Genomic DNA, 15219 nt, shown 5'->3' with positions numbered 1-15219 from the left:
TAGATACTGTGTATAAAATTGCACAAGCCACAGTAGTGCCAGTACTTGTTACAGTTTCCTGCGTTAAAGTAAAAAGTGCCCTACTAGATTTCTTAACATGGCTTGTTAAATTTCAGTAGAAATCAAGGTAGTATTTCCACAAATAAAAGTTAATACTTGAAGTCAGTTGCTTACCTTTGGAAATCCTTTCTGGATGCTGTCTAGTAAAAATAACAGTGCAATTTACTGATTTACATATTAATCATATTGCTAAATGGGAAACTTTGCAAAATGTTCCTTTAATAAAGTGTACGCTGGCTCTCTCAGCCAATAAAGCGAGATGAGCGCCGCAACCCCAGAGTTGTCCGCAACTGGACCTAACGGTCAGGAGTCCTTTTTAAACATGCAGAATTGTGGCAACAAATATTTACACCAGCTGGTTGCTTTGTCAAAAATTGTCAATTTCATTCCCTGCAGGTTTTCTTTTAAAAAGTTTTCAACACTTAAGTGCTGTTGGAATATAACATTTATTATTAAAGATTAACCCCAAGATAGACTTGAAGGGTCTTTCTTGATACTGAACTTCAGTGATTCTTGGGGGAAATGTCAGGAGGTTGTAAAGCAACACTGTAACATTTTTCATATGAAGGTTTTCAAGATCTCCGTACGTATAAAGTTGACAAAGAGTTCTAAAATTAGTTGGGACTGTAAATTGGGAGAGTCAAGTAAAACATGAAACAAATTAAGATTTGGAATAGTATTAAAGGTACCCCATTACCAGATTTTTTGGGTTTGATCATGCCCAGTTTATAAAGGAGTAATTTCTTTCATTTAAAAAAATAGTGCCACCTCTCTTGCAGCTGGATAGAATACTGTAGCTACAATGTCAACTTATTTCTCAACATTGTAGAAGTCTAGGGACTGCTAATGGCAGATTTCATCCAGGAAGTCCCACCTCACATTCTGCCAGCGCAGGATTCAGCAGTCAGGTTGCTCAGCGGAGCAAGACGGTTTGAGCATATTACACGGATCCTGGTCCGACTGCACTGGCTACCAGTTAGTTTCCGGGTCCAATTCAAAGTGCTGGTTTTGACCTATAAAGTCTTAAATGGCTCAGGACCACAATACCTCAAGGACTGCCTTTTTCCATATGAACCTACCTAGACTCTGAGATCATCATCTTCTGATGCCCTTCATCATGTGCCTCATCGAGAGGTCCAGATGGTGGCAACATGAGAACGGGCCTTCTCTGCAGTGGCTCCCCATCTATGGAATTTCTCTCCCCAGGGAAGTTTGCCTGGTGCCTTCATTGTACACCTTTGGGCGCCAGGCAAAAACGTTCCTTTTTAACCAGGCCTTTGGTTGATCTGATTGACACCCTATGCTCTTTAAAATGCGGCTATTTTTTTTTTGCGCGCGGGGGGTGTTGTTATTGGGTTGTTTTTATTTTGATTATATAGTGGTTTTTTTGGTTGAACTTTTCTGTGAACTGCCCTGAGACCTCCGGGTATAGGGCGGTATATAAATTCAACCACCACCACCACCTATGAAGGCTATGAGAATAAGAATGCCCCAGGGGCTCCCCCCATTTTGGAGATGATTCTTGCTTTTATTGCATGCAGATTGATACTAATGCCAGAGTTTTTAAGGCCATTAAGGGTAAAGGTAAAGGACCCCTGAGAGTTAAGTCTAGTCGCAGATGACTCTGGGGTTGCAGCGTACATCTTGTTTTACAGGCTGAGGGAGCCAGCGTTTGTCCACAGACAGTTTTTCCAGGTCATGTGGCCAGCATGACTAAGCCGCTTCTGGTGCAAAGGAACACCAAAACCAGAGCAGCACACAGAAACGCCATTTACCTTCCCACCAGAGCAGTACCTATTTATCTACTTGCACTTTTTGGTGTGCTTTTGAACTGCTAGGTTGGCAGGAGCTGGGACTGAGCAACGGAAGCTCACCCCATTGCGGGGATTCGAACCGCCAACCTTCTGATCGGCAAGCCCAAGAGGCTTAGTGGTTTAGACCACAGCACCACCCGTGTCCCTTTTAAAGCCATGGTTGGTTCCAAATAGGGTTAGCACACATAATGTTACCCATGGTTAGTTCCAAAAGGGAAGGGGAGGGGGAAATTATACATGCATGTGGGGGAGAGGGGGGGCATATCCTGGACATTCCTGTGCTTAGTAAATTTGGCCGTGTTATCTCTATACTGGGCTAAGTTAGATTAGTATATATTGAGGTTGGAGCTAGCGTCCTCCATGGTCCCAGTAAAAAAATGTATATTTTATTTCCTTTTCTGAGAGAGTGAGGTCTTAAGCAGTGATACCATGCAAATTCTTCCACCCACAGCTGCAGGCCTACCACTGAATTTGTTGCTACTTTCTGAGCCTTTTTAAAATCAGTGCAAAGTCTGGGGAGAGTCCTGGGCTTCAGAACAGCTTAGTGCAGGGGTCAGCAAGGTTTATCTTGGCTGGGCTGGATTGGTCCTGCGGAGATCCCTCCCTGGGTTGGATCACACATGTGTGAGAGTGCACACGCCCGTGATTTCCAGCATCTACATGTACACAGACGCGATTTCCGGCGCCGCGCTTTGCCAGTTTAGTGCAACATGTGAGTGGGCAACTTGGTTTGGGGGTGGCTTGTGGGCCGGTCAGACAACCCTCATGGGCCGCTTCCGGCCTATGGGCCTTAGGTTGCTGACCCCTGGCTTAGTGTGATGTCGAAGAGTCTCTGTCTCCCTCTCTTGGTTTGCAGCTGTGTAGAAGTGAGGAGAGTAGTAAAGGAGTGTTCTGAATACAGTGGTACCTCAGGTTACATACGCTTCAGGTTACATACGCTTCAGGTTACAGACTCCGCTAACCCAGAAATAGTGCTTCAGGTTAAGCACTTTGCTTCAGGATGAGAACAGAAATCGGGCTCCGGCTGTGTGGCAGCATCAGGCTAAAGTGGTGCTTCAGGTTAAGAACAGTTTCAGGTTAAGTACGGACCTCCGGAACGAATTAAGTACTTAACCTGAGGTACCACTGTATGTCATATGAAAGAAGCCCATCTTGGAGTTGAAAAGAGCCTTTGGCTTGCATAATGTTTGACTACTACTGTTGTTGTTTAGTCGTTTCCGACTCTTCGTGACCCCATGGACCAGAGCACGCCAGGCGCTCCTGTCTTCCACTGCCTCCCACAGTTTGGTTAAACTCACGTTGGTAGCTTCGAGAACACTGTCCAGCCATCTCGTCCTCTGTCATCCCCTTCTCCTTGTGCCCTCAATTGACTACTACTAAGTGTAGCTAATTTTAAACCCCTGATGTCTCTAGAATTGCAGTCATTTCCCCCTCAATACTAGACCATTTTTAGAAAATTATCTAGTCATAGCTGCAGTTCAATTTTTAAGTGAATTGGTTGGCAGACTGAAGTGGTCAATACTGAGCCATCTTGCTAAACGAATACATAAAGCTGCTTGATTAGCGCACAGATATTATTCAAAATACATTTTAGCACATGGTTTGCAAACATCTAGAGTGAATGGGGGGAGGCAATGAAGCTTGTTAATCATCATCTGGAGACACCCACAGTTCTTTTGTGTGGCCAGAAGGAGGGGTACATGCTGCTAGATCATCCATGCTGAAGTTGCAGAGTAGCTAGATACCACTATTACACTGGTGCTTATGAAAAGTGGGAGGCCCCAGCTGCCTCTCCTGAGTTCTAGGCTGTAGATAGCTTGGGATTTCTCTGGAGAGGCTTAGTAACTGCAACAGAATCTTCCCCCCTCACAACCAACTTTCTGAATTTAGTCTGAACTGGTGATATTTATTAATGCCGACTGTGTACAGAGCATGGCGAGCAAAAATGTATTTGTGTCATGGTTGGAATAATAAAAATGTGTTCAGTTTTAGTGATTGCAGTTTTAAAAGGGGGTCTTTAACACATAAATTAAGAAAAGGAGAGTGTATGATTTGAAATTTAGTATTGATTTCAACTATCATTCCATAAACTGGCTACATGTGTTCCTGATGTGACAAAGAGGTAAAAAATATTGATGCCATAAATGACTGTGCCCAATAACAGTTGGTCATGAAACTGACCAGGAAGATGGTGAGGATCATAAGAGTTTGGATTTGATATCTCGCTTTATCACTACCCTAAGGAGTCTCAAAGCGGCTCACAATCTCCTTTCCCTTCCTCCCCCACAGCAGACACCCTGTGAGGTGGGTTGGGCTGAGAGACTTCAGAGAAGTGTGACTAGCCCAAAGTCACCCAGCAGCTGCATGTGGAGGAGCGGGGACGCTAACCCGGTTCACCAGATTACGAGACTACCGCTCTTAACCATTGTTGAACGAGTTTGGAGCAGTGACCATAATGCTAGTATATTCAATATATAAATAGGCTATTGCCAAATAATCCAGCACGGTTTTGAAGAGATCTAGCCAGCACACAGCAGTTGCCTCTATTTGTGCCTGAAGTGGGACCTTGTTAGGTCATAGGCTGAAGGAGGAGTTTCTCTTTGAAACTGTGATCACTGGGCTCCAGTCCTGTTTGCTACAACTGCTTTGCCGCTCCCAAGAATTCTCTTGTGATGATTCTGGAGTACTGCTTGCATGTAATGTATGCCTTGTAATAGTGGGTAGAATCATAGAATCATAGAGTTGGAATAGATCACAAGGGTCATCGAGTCCAACCCCCTGCCAAGCAGGAAACACCATCAGAGCACTCCTGACATATGGTTGTCAAGCCTCTGCTTAAAGACCTCCAAAGAAGGAGACTCCACCACACTCCTTGGCAGCAAATTCCACTGTCGAACAGCTCTTACTGTCAGGAAGTTCTTCCTAATGTTTAGGTGGAATCTTCTTTCTTGTAGTTTGGATCCATTGCTCCGTGTCCGCTTCTCTGGAGCAGCAGAAAACAACCTTTCTCCCTCCTCTATATGACATCCTTTTATATATTTGAACATGGCTATCATATCACCCCTTAACCTCCTCTTCTCCAGGGCACATTGTGACGAATACTGTGTCTTTGTATGCTCGCCTGAACCCCTGTTTTTTCAATCTGAAAAAATTACATGGCTACCTCGGAATCAGAACAGGAGTCCTCCACAGTATAACATTTTCTTGCATATCTCAATTATTTCATAGGGAGCTAAACTATTCATTTAGACCAGTAGGGCCTTAAATGGATTAAATAAAGCATGTAATATCAGGTAGTCCATATGGCATTCTAAACAAGAAGTAAAGATGCTATGCAATAGTTGATTGAAGCAAATGGTTTTGTCAGCAAGTACCATATTTACTTGAATCTAATGCTCGCATTTTTTTGGCCAAATTATGTTGTGAAAATTAAGGTGTGCATTAGATTCGATGGCACATTTACATTTGACAGCAAATGCTTTTTTTGGATTCAAGGTTCTGAAAATTGAGGTGTATGTTAGATTTGATGGCTCAAGTAAATACAGTATTTCTGCATTTGTAATGTACATTTTAGGGGATGCGGGTGGCGCTGTGGGTTAAACCACAGAGCCTAGGACGTGCCGATCAGAAGGTCGGCGGTTCGAATCCCCGCGACGGGGTGAGCTCCCGTTGCTCGGTCCCTGCTCCTGCCAACCTAGCAGTTCGAAAGTACGTCAAAAGTGCAAGTAGATAAATAGGTACCACTCCAGTGGGAAGGTAAACGGCATTTCCGTGCGCTGCTCTGGTTCGCCAGAAGCGGCTTAGTCATGCTGGCCATATGACCCGGAAGCTGTTCACTGGCCCCCTCGGCCAATAAAGCGAGATGAGCGCCGCAACCCCAGAGTCAGTCACGACTGGACCTAATGGTCAGGGGTCCCTTTACCTTTAATGTATATTTTCTATGCTTACATTGCCATCAAGTTACAGCTTTGTGCTTAAATGAACATATGCTTTTATTCAACAATAGTTGCTTTAGCAGCTCATACTGGTTTGCGTTACATAGGTGTAGGTACCTAAAAGTAGGTTTTGTTTCCTGGGTATCGACTGCATTTACCCATAGTGAAATATGTTGGTTTACAAAAATGAGAAAAGTGATAATCTTTCATCCTTATAAAGCATAATGAAAACAGTTATTCTAAAACAAAACAATTATCTTTTGTGAAGAATTCTTTTAAAGTCAGTTACGATTCTTTGCATCTTTTGGTCAAGTTCTTTTTGTTCTTGCCAGCTCGTGTGCCTTCGCACGTCTAAACCAGGCATCTTCAACTTAGTGCCCTCTAGGTATTTGGTCTGCAATTGTCATTATTCCTGACTATTGGTCTTGCTAGTTGGGATTGCAGGGAAACAGAGTCCAAAACATTTTGGAGGGCATCATATTAGGGAAGGCTTCTGTAATTACTTGTCACAAGGCAGCTTGTGCAGTGAAGACAAGGTGCTTTGTTAGAAGCTTGCTAACTGCAAAGAAGGTTGCTTATGATAATGTGACCCTGTTTCTACTTGACTTTTTTAGATGAATGTGGGGGTGGATACATTGAGCAGCCCTGTAGATATTCATATGGCACCTCTCCCACTCCCACATGCTGGAAAATGGAAACCTTCAGCACCTGGTGTTTAAACTGTTTTCAAAACCTTGATTTCAGTTTACATCTCTGTGATAAGTCACTGAGCAAGACTAGGTCAGTGCTCAGAGTTGGCATTTACTACATAAGTGTTTTAACTTTGCATGAAATGTAAAGTAAACATTCATGTCAAGTGATAAATATCCATAAACTGAGAAGTGAGCAAAAAACAGTTATATAGGTTACACCAAATAAGATATTGCTGTGATGAGGGCATCTGTTGTTATACTTCATTCATTATAGAGGAAAACAGTCTTAAGCTTGGTTCAAATTAGGGGTGAGGGGTAGGGAAACACTTACTCTGAGAGCTGGATTCAAACATGGCCAACTTTCCAAGTGTTCAGTGGTGGGTAAGACAGAAACAAAGCAAAATAAAATTCCTACCAGTGGAATAAATTCTTCCTCCTGGCCACTAGCAAATGCTCAGCCCACTCATTCCCCATCTCCATTCCAGCAGTGAGATTTGGGTGGCTGGAAAGTTCCCTCTGCCTGAGCAGGCACAGAGGCAAAGGGGTTTTACATGGTGTTAGTGCTAAGCAGCAAATTGCTAAGATCAGAAATGAAAGTAAATGACAGCATTTCTCATCACCTTCACTGGTTTGGGTGGAAATGGTGCATTTTACTTTTTGCAGAGTGGACAGAGGGCTTAAACCTGATCTTGGCATCTTGTTGCTCAGTACAAAGACTGGAGGTGTGAGATCCTTCTGCCTGCTTTTTAAGGGCTTATTTCCAAACTCAATAAAATGATGTAGAATGATTGGCAGATGGGTGAGGCTTTCTGAGATAGACCTGACAGGCCAGATTGAGGGGTGTGGTGGGTCTGAAGTTCTCCATCACTGATTCTAGGTAGATTTGGTTTTAGGTGCTGGTTCATTTAGGTCAGATCTGAGTGCTATTGGGCTATTGCATAGCTCAGCATTTTTGCCTATCTCTTGGTTGCAGCCCAGCATGTGTGTATCAAAATAAAGCATGCTGCATTAGTCTGAAACCATTCAGTGTTAATGTAAAGCAGATTGTGCTACAGCTTTTTCCAAGCATCCTCCTATTACTGATGGCAGTGAGTGGGGTGAGTAAGGTGGGTAAGCAGGTAAGTGAGGTGGACTTGTGGCAGTGGGTAATTCAAGTAAGGGGCTGGAGAGGGTGAGCGAGATTGACTTGTGGAGGTGGCGTGGGTCATTCCACAGGGGAGATGTGTTGGCAGTCTGCGCTGTGGTGCTTTGGTGAGGAGTAAGGTGGGGGTAGGGTAGGGGGTCTTAGGGGAGTGGGGTTTGAGAGCAAAGTGAGCAGGGACTGATAGTCACAAATAGCTAATCATTGATACGTATTGTCATGGTGGTAGTTCTTGTATTTGTCACTCTGAAAAAAGCCACAAAGGGAGTTACAAACTCCTAATACTAAGGCTCTGGGGATTACTCCTGCCTTTGCTGCCAGACACAGTAACAAAAAGCAATGAAAAACACTGGAACATTTTTTGATAAATTTCTTCTACATGCCTCCCATAAGCACCGCAATTGGAAGTAAAAAAAAAAAAAAAGCATTAGTAAAATTATTCATTGGTTGAAAACTAGAGCTGCCTGTCACAAATCTGCACTCCTCTTCCTCCTTACATGGTTTTCCCCATATGGAGCAAAATAAAACAGACACTTTTACAGACATTGAATCTGTCTGTCTGTTTACCTCTGTCAGTAAGGAATCTTTGGGAGGACTCTGATTCAGTTAAAGTCACTTAGAAGACCCCTGCTTCAATTTGGGCAACTCCAAAATCCCCTGAATCAACCCAGTTCCCTGATCTGGGAGTTACCCAAAGCAATTTGACATGTATTACAGAATTCCCTAGTGCTAGGGTTCCTTGTGCTTACAGAAAGTTGGATGCAACATTCTTCATCCCCCAATCCATATCAAACCATCGTTCTCGTAGATATTCATTGAAGACAGATGGCATAGGTGTTTCTGTGAAAGAAAAATATTTAAATTATTCTTTGATGAATCCTGGGGAAGTGTTGAAAGGGGCATATTCTGGTAATATTTTCACACAAAAAATAAGGTGAAATGCATGTGTACTACAACAATGTTTGCTTTTTGTTTTCCCTGAATGTTTTAAGGCAGGGGTCCTCAAACTTTTTAAAGGGGGCCAGTTCACTGTCCTTCAGACACTGTTGGGGGCCGGACTATAATGTGGGGGGAAAAAAGAATGAATTCCTATGCACACTGCACATATTTTATTTGTAGTGCACAAAAACAGGAAAAACAATGCAATATTTAAAATGAAGAACGATTTTAATCAACATAAACTTATAAGTATTTAAATGGGGGGGGGGGTTGGGAATACGAGGGAGAGAGAGAGAGAGAGGAAGGAGGGTGACCGAGAAAGAGGGAGGAAAGGAAAGAGGCGCCGCCTCAGGCTCTTGCCAGAGGCTGCAGCACCCAGCTGCTCCTCCCTCAGTGCCCTCCTGCGAGCTCTCCCTGCTCAATCTCAGCCAACACTTCCTTCATGCAACCACCATGCAGGCCCTGTTGTTGCACAATGCCCATTATCCCTTCACATCGCTGTCAGATCCCTCTCCCAATCCTCCCCCTAAGAAAATGATCCCTGAGCAATAAAATACTATCAGTCCATGAACTTTGGCTGAGGTTGTAAGACTTATTAGTTCTTTGTAGGAATGGAGGCTTGAGTTTTTGCTTCCTGCTTTGTTTTCATTGTGTCACTTGTATCTGCTAGTACTAAAAAGGAGAATAGTAATAGCCAATAGGAGCTTGAGGTAAAGCTAAAATTTGGAAAACATTTCTACAAGGTGTCCCAGTAGAAGAATGCTACTGTTTTAAGAACAATAAATGTTTTATGAAATACCTGCTCTGCTACTAATGTCTGAAATGCTACTTAAACTATAGTATGTTAAAATCTTGTCAGATATACTGCAGATATAAAACAGTCAGTGGTATCAATGGGTAATGATGCTCGCAATGCTGGTGTTTGGAGTACTCAGCAAGTAGCACTTTCAGGACTGATGTTTGAAAGTTGTTTCAAAATTGTACTAAACAGAGCTTCATAGTTGCATCTGCTGACCAGCTTGCTGCTGCAATATGGTGATAAGGCCTTGTACTGCATAACATCTGAGTCTCTGGTTCTCAGTTGTGTCGTGTTCATTCAGGCCCTGTTAAAATGTACCTTCCCTCCAAAATGTGTGGGCCCTGGGTAAAATTTGTGGAATTTTAGCAACTAATCAGTGTGCTCAAGTTTTAAAATATTCTGCTATGAATTGTGAATTGAATGCTATACCAATTTTGAAATGTTAGTTTGAAAGTCTGTTTACATTCAAACCTGTTTGTGTATGGAAGATGTTGCTTTAAATGCTGAAGCCATTTGATACAAGTGTTGCAGTTGGGGTGAGGGCTTTGCAACCCTGCAGGTCCATTTTTATAATAGAAAATGAAATGAAATTGAGTTTGCTGCCAAATTGAAATGCTGCCAAATAGTTAAAAATATATTATCAGTCTCATATGACAAGCCAGTCATTCTAACCACTATGAACTGGATTCACAAAGGAAACTGATGGAAGGAAAAAATTAAATCGCAAAGAACACAGAAATAAGTAAAAACCCACATCTGTTGTGCAGTAGTGGTTAGTGTGTTGGACTAGGACCTAGGAGACAGCTTTCTGGGTCATGTGGCCAGCATGACTAAACTGCTTTTGGCACAACAGAACACCATGACTGAAGCCAGAGCGCATGGAAACACTATTTACCTTCCCGCTGCATCGGTACCTATTTATCTACTTGCACTGGTGTGCTTTCGAACTGCTCTGTACGAGAAATGAGTGTGAAGGAAAACAGTAATTTGCAGTGAATCCTATTAATGTATGTGATCCAAAGAGCTACTTAAAGTAATGTAACAGTTTTATGCTACCTAGTGGAATTCCCTTTCTTAAAACATTCCAAACTGCTTTAGAAACTTCACTGGTTTTTAACATGGGGAGACTACTATTCAGTCTAAAGTTGGTTTTAGTTGAGAATTCTGTACACTGAATAGATGTATTTTTATGTGAGTTTGTGGTAGAGAAATGAAATTACTGTTACTAAGCTTAAATGTTTCTGGATGTGCTCTTTGAAATTCTTTTCCATTTTGGGTACAATAGTAAATATTCTACACCACAGTCTGTAGTGACTACTAGTTAATTAGATTCTGTTGTACTGAATACCAACAGAATGTATAAATTTAATGAAAGACTACATATATAAAAAATGGAATAGGGCAGTGGGACAGAAAATTATTCTTTAAGAGATGCTTCCAAAACATTGGTTTAGTAACTTAGGAAGATCCTGCCCCTCCACCCTGTACATGTATTTAAAGTTTCATTTTTGTTTAGCTTTATTTCAGCAGCCTGTAAGTAGTCATATGTGTTGTCTGTGGCACTGAAGAATTCTCTATACTACAAGGCAAGAAAGCCTGTTTGAATTTGAGAAAGAGTTGGGGCCAGTGTGCCCTAATGGCAGATGTAAGGTTTGTAAGGGGAGGTGTGCTAGAGAAACTAATAATTTTCTGTGCCTTGAATTTGTGAGGCTGCTACTGAGATCTGTATCATTTTGTGTTCTTAATGTTACACATGGGTGTCTGTTTAACTTGCCAAAACGTGGGCCTTTAAAAAGAAAAGTAAAGTCACATTCAAGCCTGCAGTCCTCAGTAACACTTGCGTGAAAATCTAGCTGATTGATCTTGGTAAATGCAAGGTTCATTTCTGTCATAGCAGTGATATTCTGTGACTTCATCATGACGTGAGGTGTGACATGAATTACTTTAGAGCTGAATAGTCATTTCTGTTTGGTCAGTGTTATCTAAAATGGTTCCTTTTGAGTTCCTAGCCCCACATTTGAAGCATGTAGATGTTACTTTCTCTTTTGGAATATTTGGTTTGTTGCATTGGTCTGGAAATAGGTTATTGGCTTTTGGTTCCTTCATTTATGATTGGATCACTACTAGGTGAGGTTTCAGAAGATTGTCCAGACTGTTTCTTGAGCAGTAGACCTGATGTGATCATGTGTATCTCAATGGACCCAACGAAGTTCTAGAATTCCTAGCAATTTTCTGTTTGCTATACTGTAGTTTCCTCTGAAGTTGAACCCTTACGGTAACATCCTATGATTCCCACCTGATTGTGCAATGAAGTTTCCACTTGTGCAATGGAATTTCCTTTCCTCCCACCTCCCATAATTATTCTGGAGTGCTCCCCGCCACTCAGAAGCAGATTTTGGGGCCCCGCAGTGATAAGGAGAGGAAGTGTGATGTTGGATGATACCTATCAATCCTGGATTTGATTTCATAAAGCAAGCAAAAACACTTTTATTTTTGAAAGCTTTAAATAGTTCATGAGGTTTCAGTATTTTGCTTGAATTAAAAGTTGAAGGTGGACTTAAGTAAAATATTATGGTAACAATAACTAAGAGGTTTTGTATTTACAACTTTACTTCCAGTTGTAGTTAATCAATTTTGAGTATTTTTTAGAGAGTAAATATATAATGATGAAGTAGTAAATGGGATTGATGAGTTTCCCTGCATCAATTATATAGCAGAATGTCCTCTCCTACCTCAGAGTACCTTCTAATTGCATTAATAGAACATTACAAACATAATCAATTCTAGTAATAGTTCTAGTAACTTTCTAGTAACTTTGAGAATAAAGATAAAGACAAATTGACACTCTGGTTGCTTTAAATGGTTTGTCATGGTGCTCAATAATGGACTCTCTGAAATGCATGAAATACTTGGTTATTTCCCTTTACATATTTCAGTAATAAAGAGCAGTTAACAGCTTCTAGCACATTTGTAAGTTTTCCTTGTCAATACATCTATAAATTTTTTACTACAACATCCTTTTTTTAATGTAAAGAAACATCCCTGGAGTATAACTGACAGTAGCAGAAATGTTTTTAAAAGGTGCATATATGTATTCAGTTTCCAATTGTTTTATAATTGAAATAAATTTTGGGGTCCCATAAAGATGACAATAAAATTGATAAATAAATGTTTTAGAAATTGTAATGTCTTGAGATTAACACAAAGTATACATTTCTCCCCACAGAAATTAGCAGAGTACGGAAAGACATGTATAACGACACGTTAAATGGTAGCACGGAGAAGAGAAGTGCAGAATTACCTGATGCTGTGGGACCTATTGTACAGTTACAAGAGAAACTATATGTGCCTGTAAAAGAATATCCAGATGTAAGTACCTTCTTTTGGTGAATCTGTCTTCTGGCTTATAGCTTGTGTAATACCCTCTCAGTGTGGCTTCATGTTTGCCAGTTTTCTAGATCCAAGAATACTACTGAGGTGTAAGGTCTGATAAATAGAGCAATCTTTATTTTTTATTTTATGGCTTATATCTTGCTGTTTTTCTGGACTAAACTAAGATTAAGAAAGTGGTCACTTCACAAAGTATAACGAGCTGTTAACGGTATTAGCTATTGTCAAATGCTTGGCAAAGCAATACTGTTCTGGAAGCTACATGATTCTATCATGATGCCAAGGGGTAAGACCATTTATACTCATCCCCACAGCACCTGCAGTTTGTGTGCTCAGGATTAGCTCACCTGTCTCCAATGAGATGTTTCTGAAATGTTCCCATATATGAGCCTTCCTACGTCTAAGAACAGGCATAGGCTAGCTTGCTGCTCAGATGATAATTTGGTAGAACCCTCTTCTTTCTGTAACAAATGAGATTGCACTTCAGAATACATGACATCTTGCCTCTACAACAGAATAACAATTGAAACTTCATATTAGATGAACATATTAGTTGTTTTTTTAAACAACAACTCTTTAAATACCTAAATCTACACTGAAATATCTTGAGTAATAAGTTTTGATTTGCTAATAGTTGGAAAATATGTGGTTAGCAAGTTTCATTTTTTATACAGTGGCAGTATAGTTTAACGGAAGGCAACCGTTAAAATGTGATTGACTGGTCATTTGACCATTTTGTTTTGAGAGACGTGTCCAATCTTATGTCTATGCTTTTGGAATTATACACAATCTGTGCAGTTGCTTTTCTGAGAATATCTGGGATTTGATTGAGCCCTACCTATTATGGGCACAGCACTTGCAGGCACATTGAACTGAGTTTGGGAAGTGTGCTCAAGTTTTTTATACTTGTCACAGCTGAGCATGTTGAGCGTCTATACATGCATGTTTTAGTTAAAAAAAAAAGAAACTATACTGATAGGAGCAATGGTAACTTTTTCAGTTAAGTAACAGACTAATTATGATTAGTACATAAAACAGTTACTACTAAATGGAAAGCTGTGATATTGCTCTTCCTGAATTAATAATGGTTGAGTAAATTATGGAATGAAGACATAACAAACGTAAGGAATTCAGAGTCCATATAATTTTATTCAAAAACCTTTTAAAATGCAGGATAGGGTAGCATTTACTGCCTTAATACAGTGAATGGGGCATGGGACCAGAAAATGCGGTGGCGGGCGGGGGGGGGGGGAGCACCCCACTCAAAAACAAAACAAAAATTACCAACCCTGGGACAGGGCTTCTCCCAAGTTGCTGCTTTTTCTGAAATTGCTTTCCATGCTGCTTGCTGATTTGGGCTGATGAGAATGTCATATTTCTATTTTTATTAGCTCCTGGTTCTTGTTGCTTTCAGACTTCGAAATCCTTTGAAATACATAGGGCCATTTTCTTGCTATCTACACTATTCCCAGTTTAAATCTCCCACCCTCCCAAACTACTATCTGTTTCCAGGGGAGAAAACCATTACTCAATAGTGTAGAGCAGTGTTTCCCAACCTTGGGCCTCCAGCTGTTTTTGGACTACAACTCCCATCATCCCTAGCTAGCAAGACCAGTGGTCAGGGATGATGGGAATTGTAGTTCAAAAACAGCTGGAGGCCCAAGGTTGGGAAACACTGGTGTAGAGCACATGCTTTGTAGGCAGAAGCTGCCAGGTTCAATCCCTGATATCTCCAGGTAAAAGTATCTAGTAAGGCATGGATGGGGAACCCTTTTCAAGCTAAGAGACACATTCCCTTCTAGGCAATATTCTAAGGGCCTTGTGCCAGTGGTGGATATGACCAAAAGCAAAAGTGGACAGAGCTGCTAGTGAAACTTTGTATAGTAGGCATGTACTCACTACATTTACTACATGTACTCACACAGCCCTCCCTATCCTCCATCCAGACTTGCAAGAGGCATCATCAGAGTTCAAGGACACATTCCAGTCAGGCAAAAGCACTTCTGGTGCAAAGTAGGGCCAATGAGAGGGGTATGAGCTGTAGATAGTTTTGAGGGCCAGATGGAGAGGCCTGGAGGGCCACATTCAGCCACCAGACCTGAGGTTCTCCATTCCTGCAGCAGGATGTGATGAGACCCTGGAGAGCTACTGTCAGTCATAATGGGTAATATTAGGCTAGATGGGCAAATATCCGACCTGGTCTAAGGCAGGTTTTTATGTTGCTGTTGTAGTTGTACATATATTTATTTATATCCCACCCTTTTCCCTGACAGGCTCACTGTGGCTTATAGATAATAACAGCTATGAACAATCATTTTAAAAATTAAACTTGGATGGAATTTGAAATTAAAAGTGTGTGTGTGTGTGTGTGTGTGTGTGTGCACGCACGCACGCATGCATGCATGCAAAATCTATAAAAACCATACAGATAATTACAATAAAAACAGCA

General features: G+C 41.2%; 1 protein-coding gene across 13 annotated transcripts in view; it reads left to right on the top strand.

The window, feature by feature from the left end:
- The window catches only part of QKI (QKI, KH domain containing RNA binding), a 109530-nt gene that overhangs the window by 23738 nt on the left and 70573 nt on the right, over positions 1-15219 (top strand). For all 13 annotated transcript variants that reach the window (XR_003705953.2, XR_003705952.2, XR_013392209.1 and 10 more), the window contains exon 2: positions 12607-12749. Coding sequence is in view for 9 of the 13 variants with exons in the window: in XM_077925843.1 (XP_077781969.1) it covers positions 12607-12749 (143 nt within the window). In the remaining 4 variants the exon portion in view is untranslated. The remainder of the gene's footprint in view (positions 1-12606; positions 12750-15219) is intronic.

Source organism: Podarcis muralis, chromosome 3, assembly GCF_964188315.1.
Source record: "Podarcis muralis chromosome 3, rPodMur119.hap1.1, whole genome shotgun sequence".
Taxonomy (NCBI): Eukaryota; Metazoa; Chordata; class Lepidosauria; order Squamata; family Lacertidae; genus Podarcis; species Podarcis muralis.
This window is presented reverse-complemented; position numbering and strand designations above follow the sequence as displayed.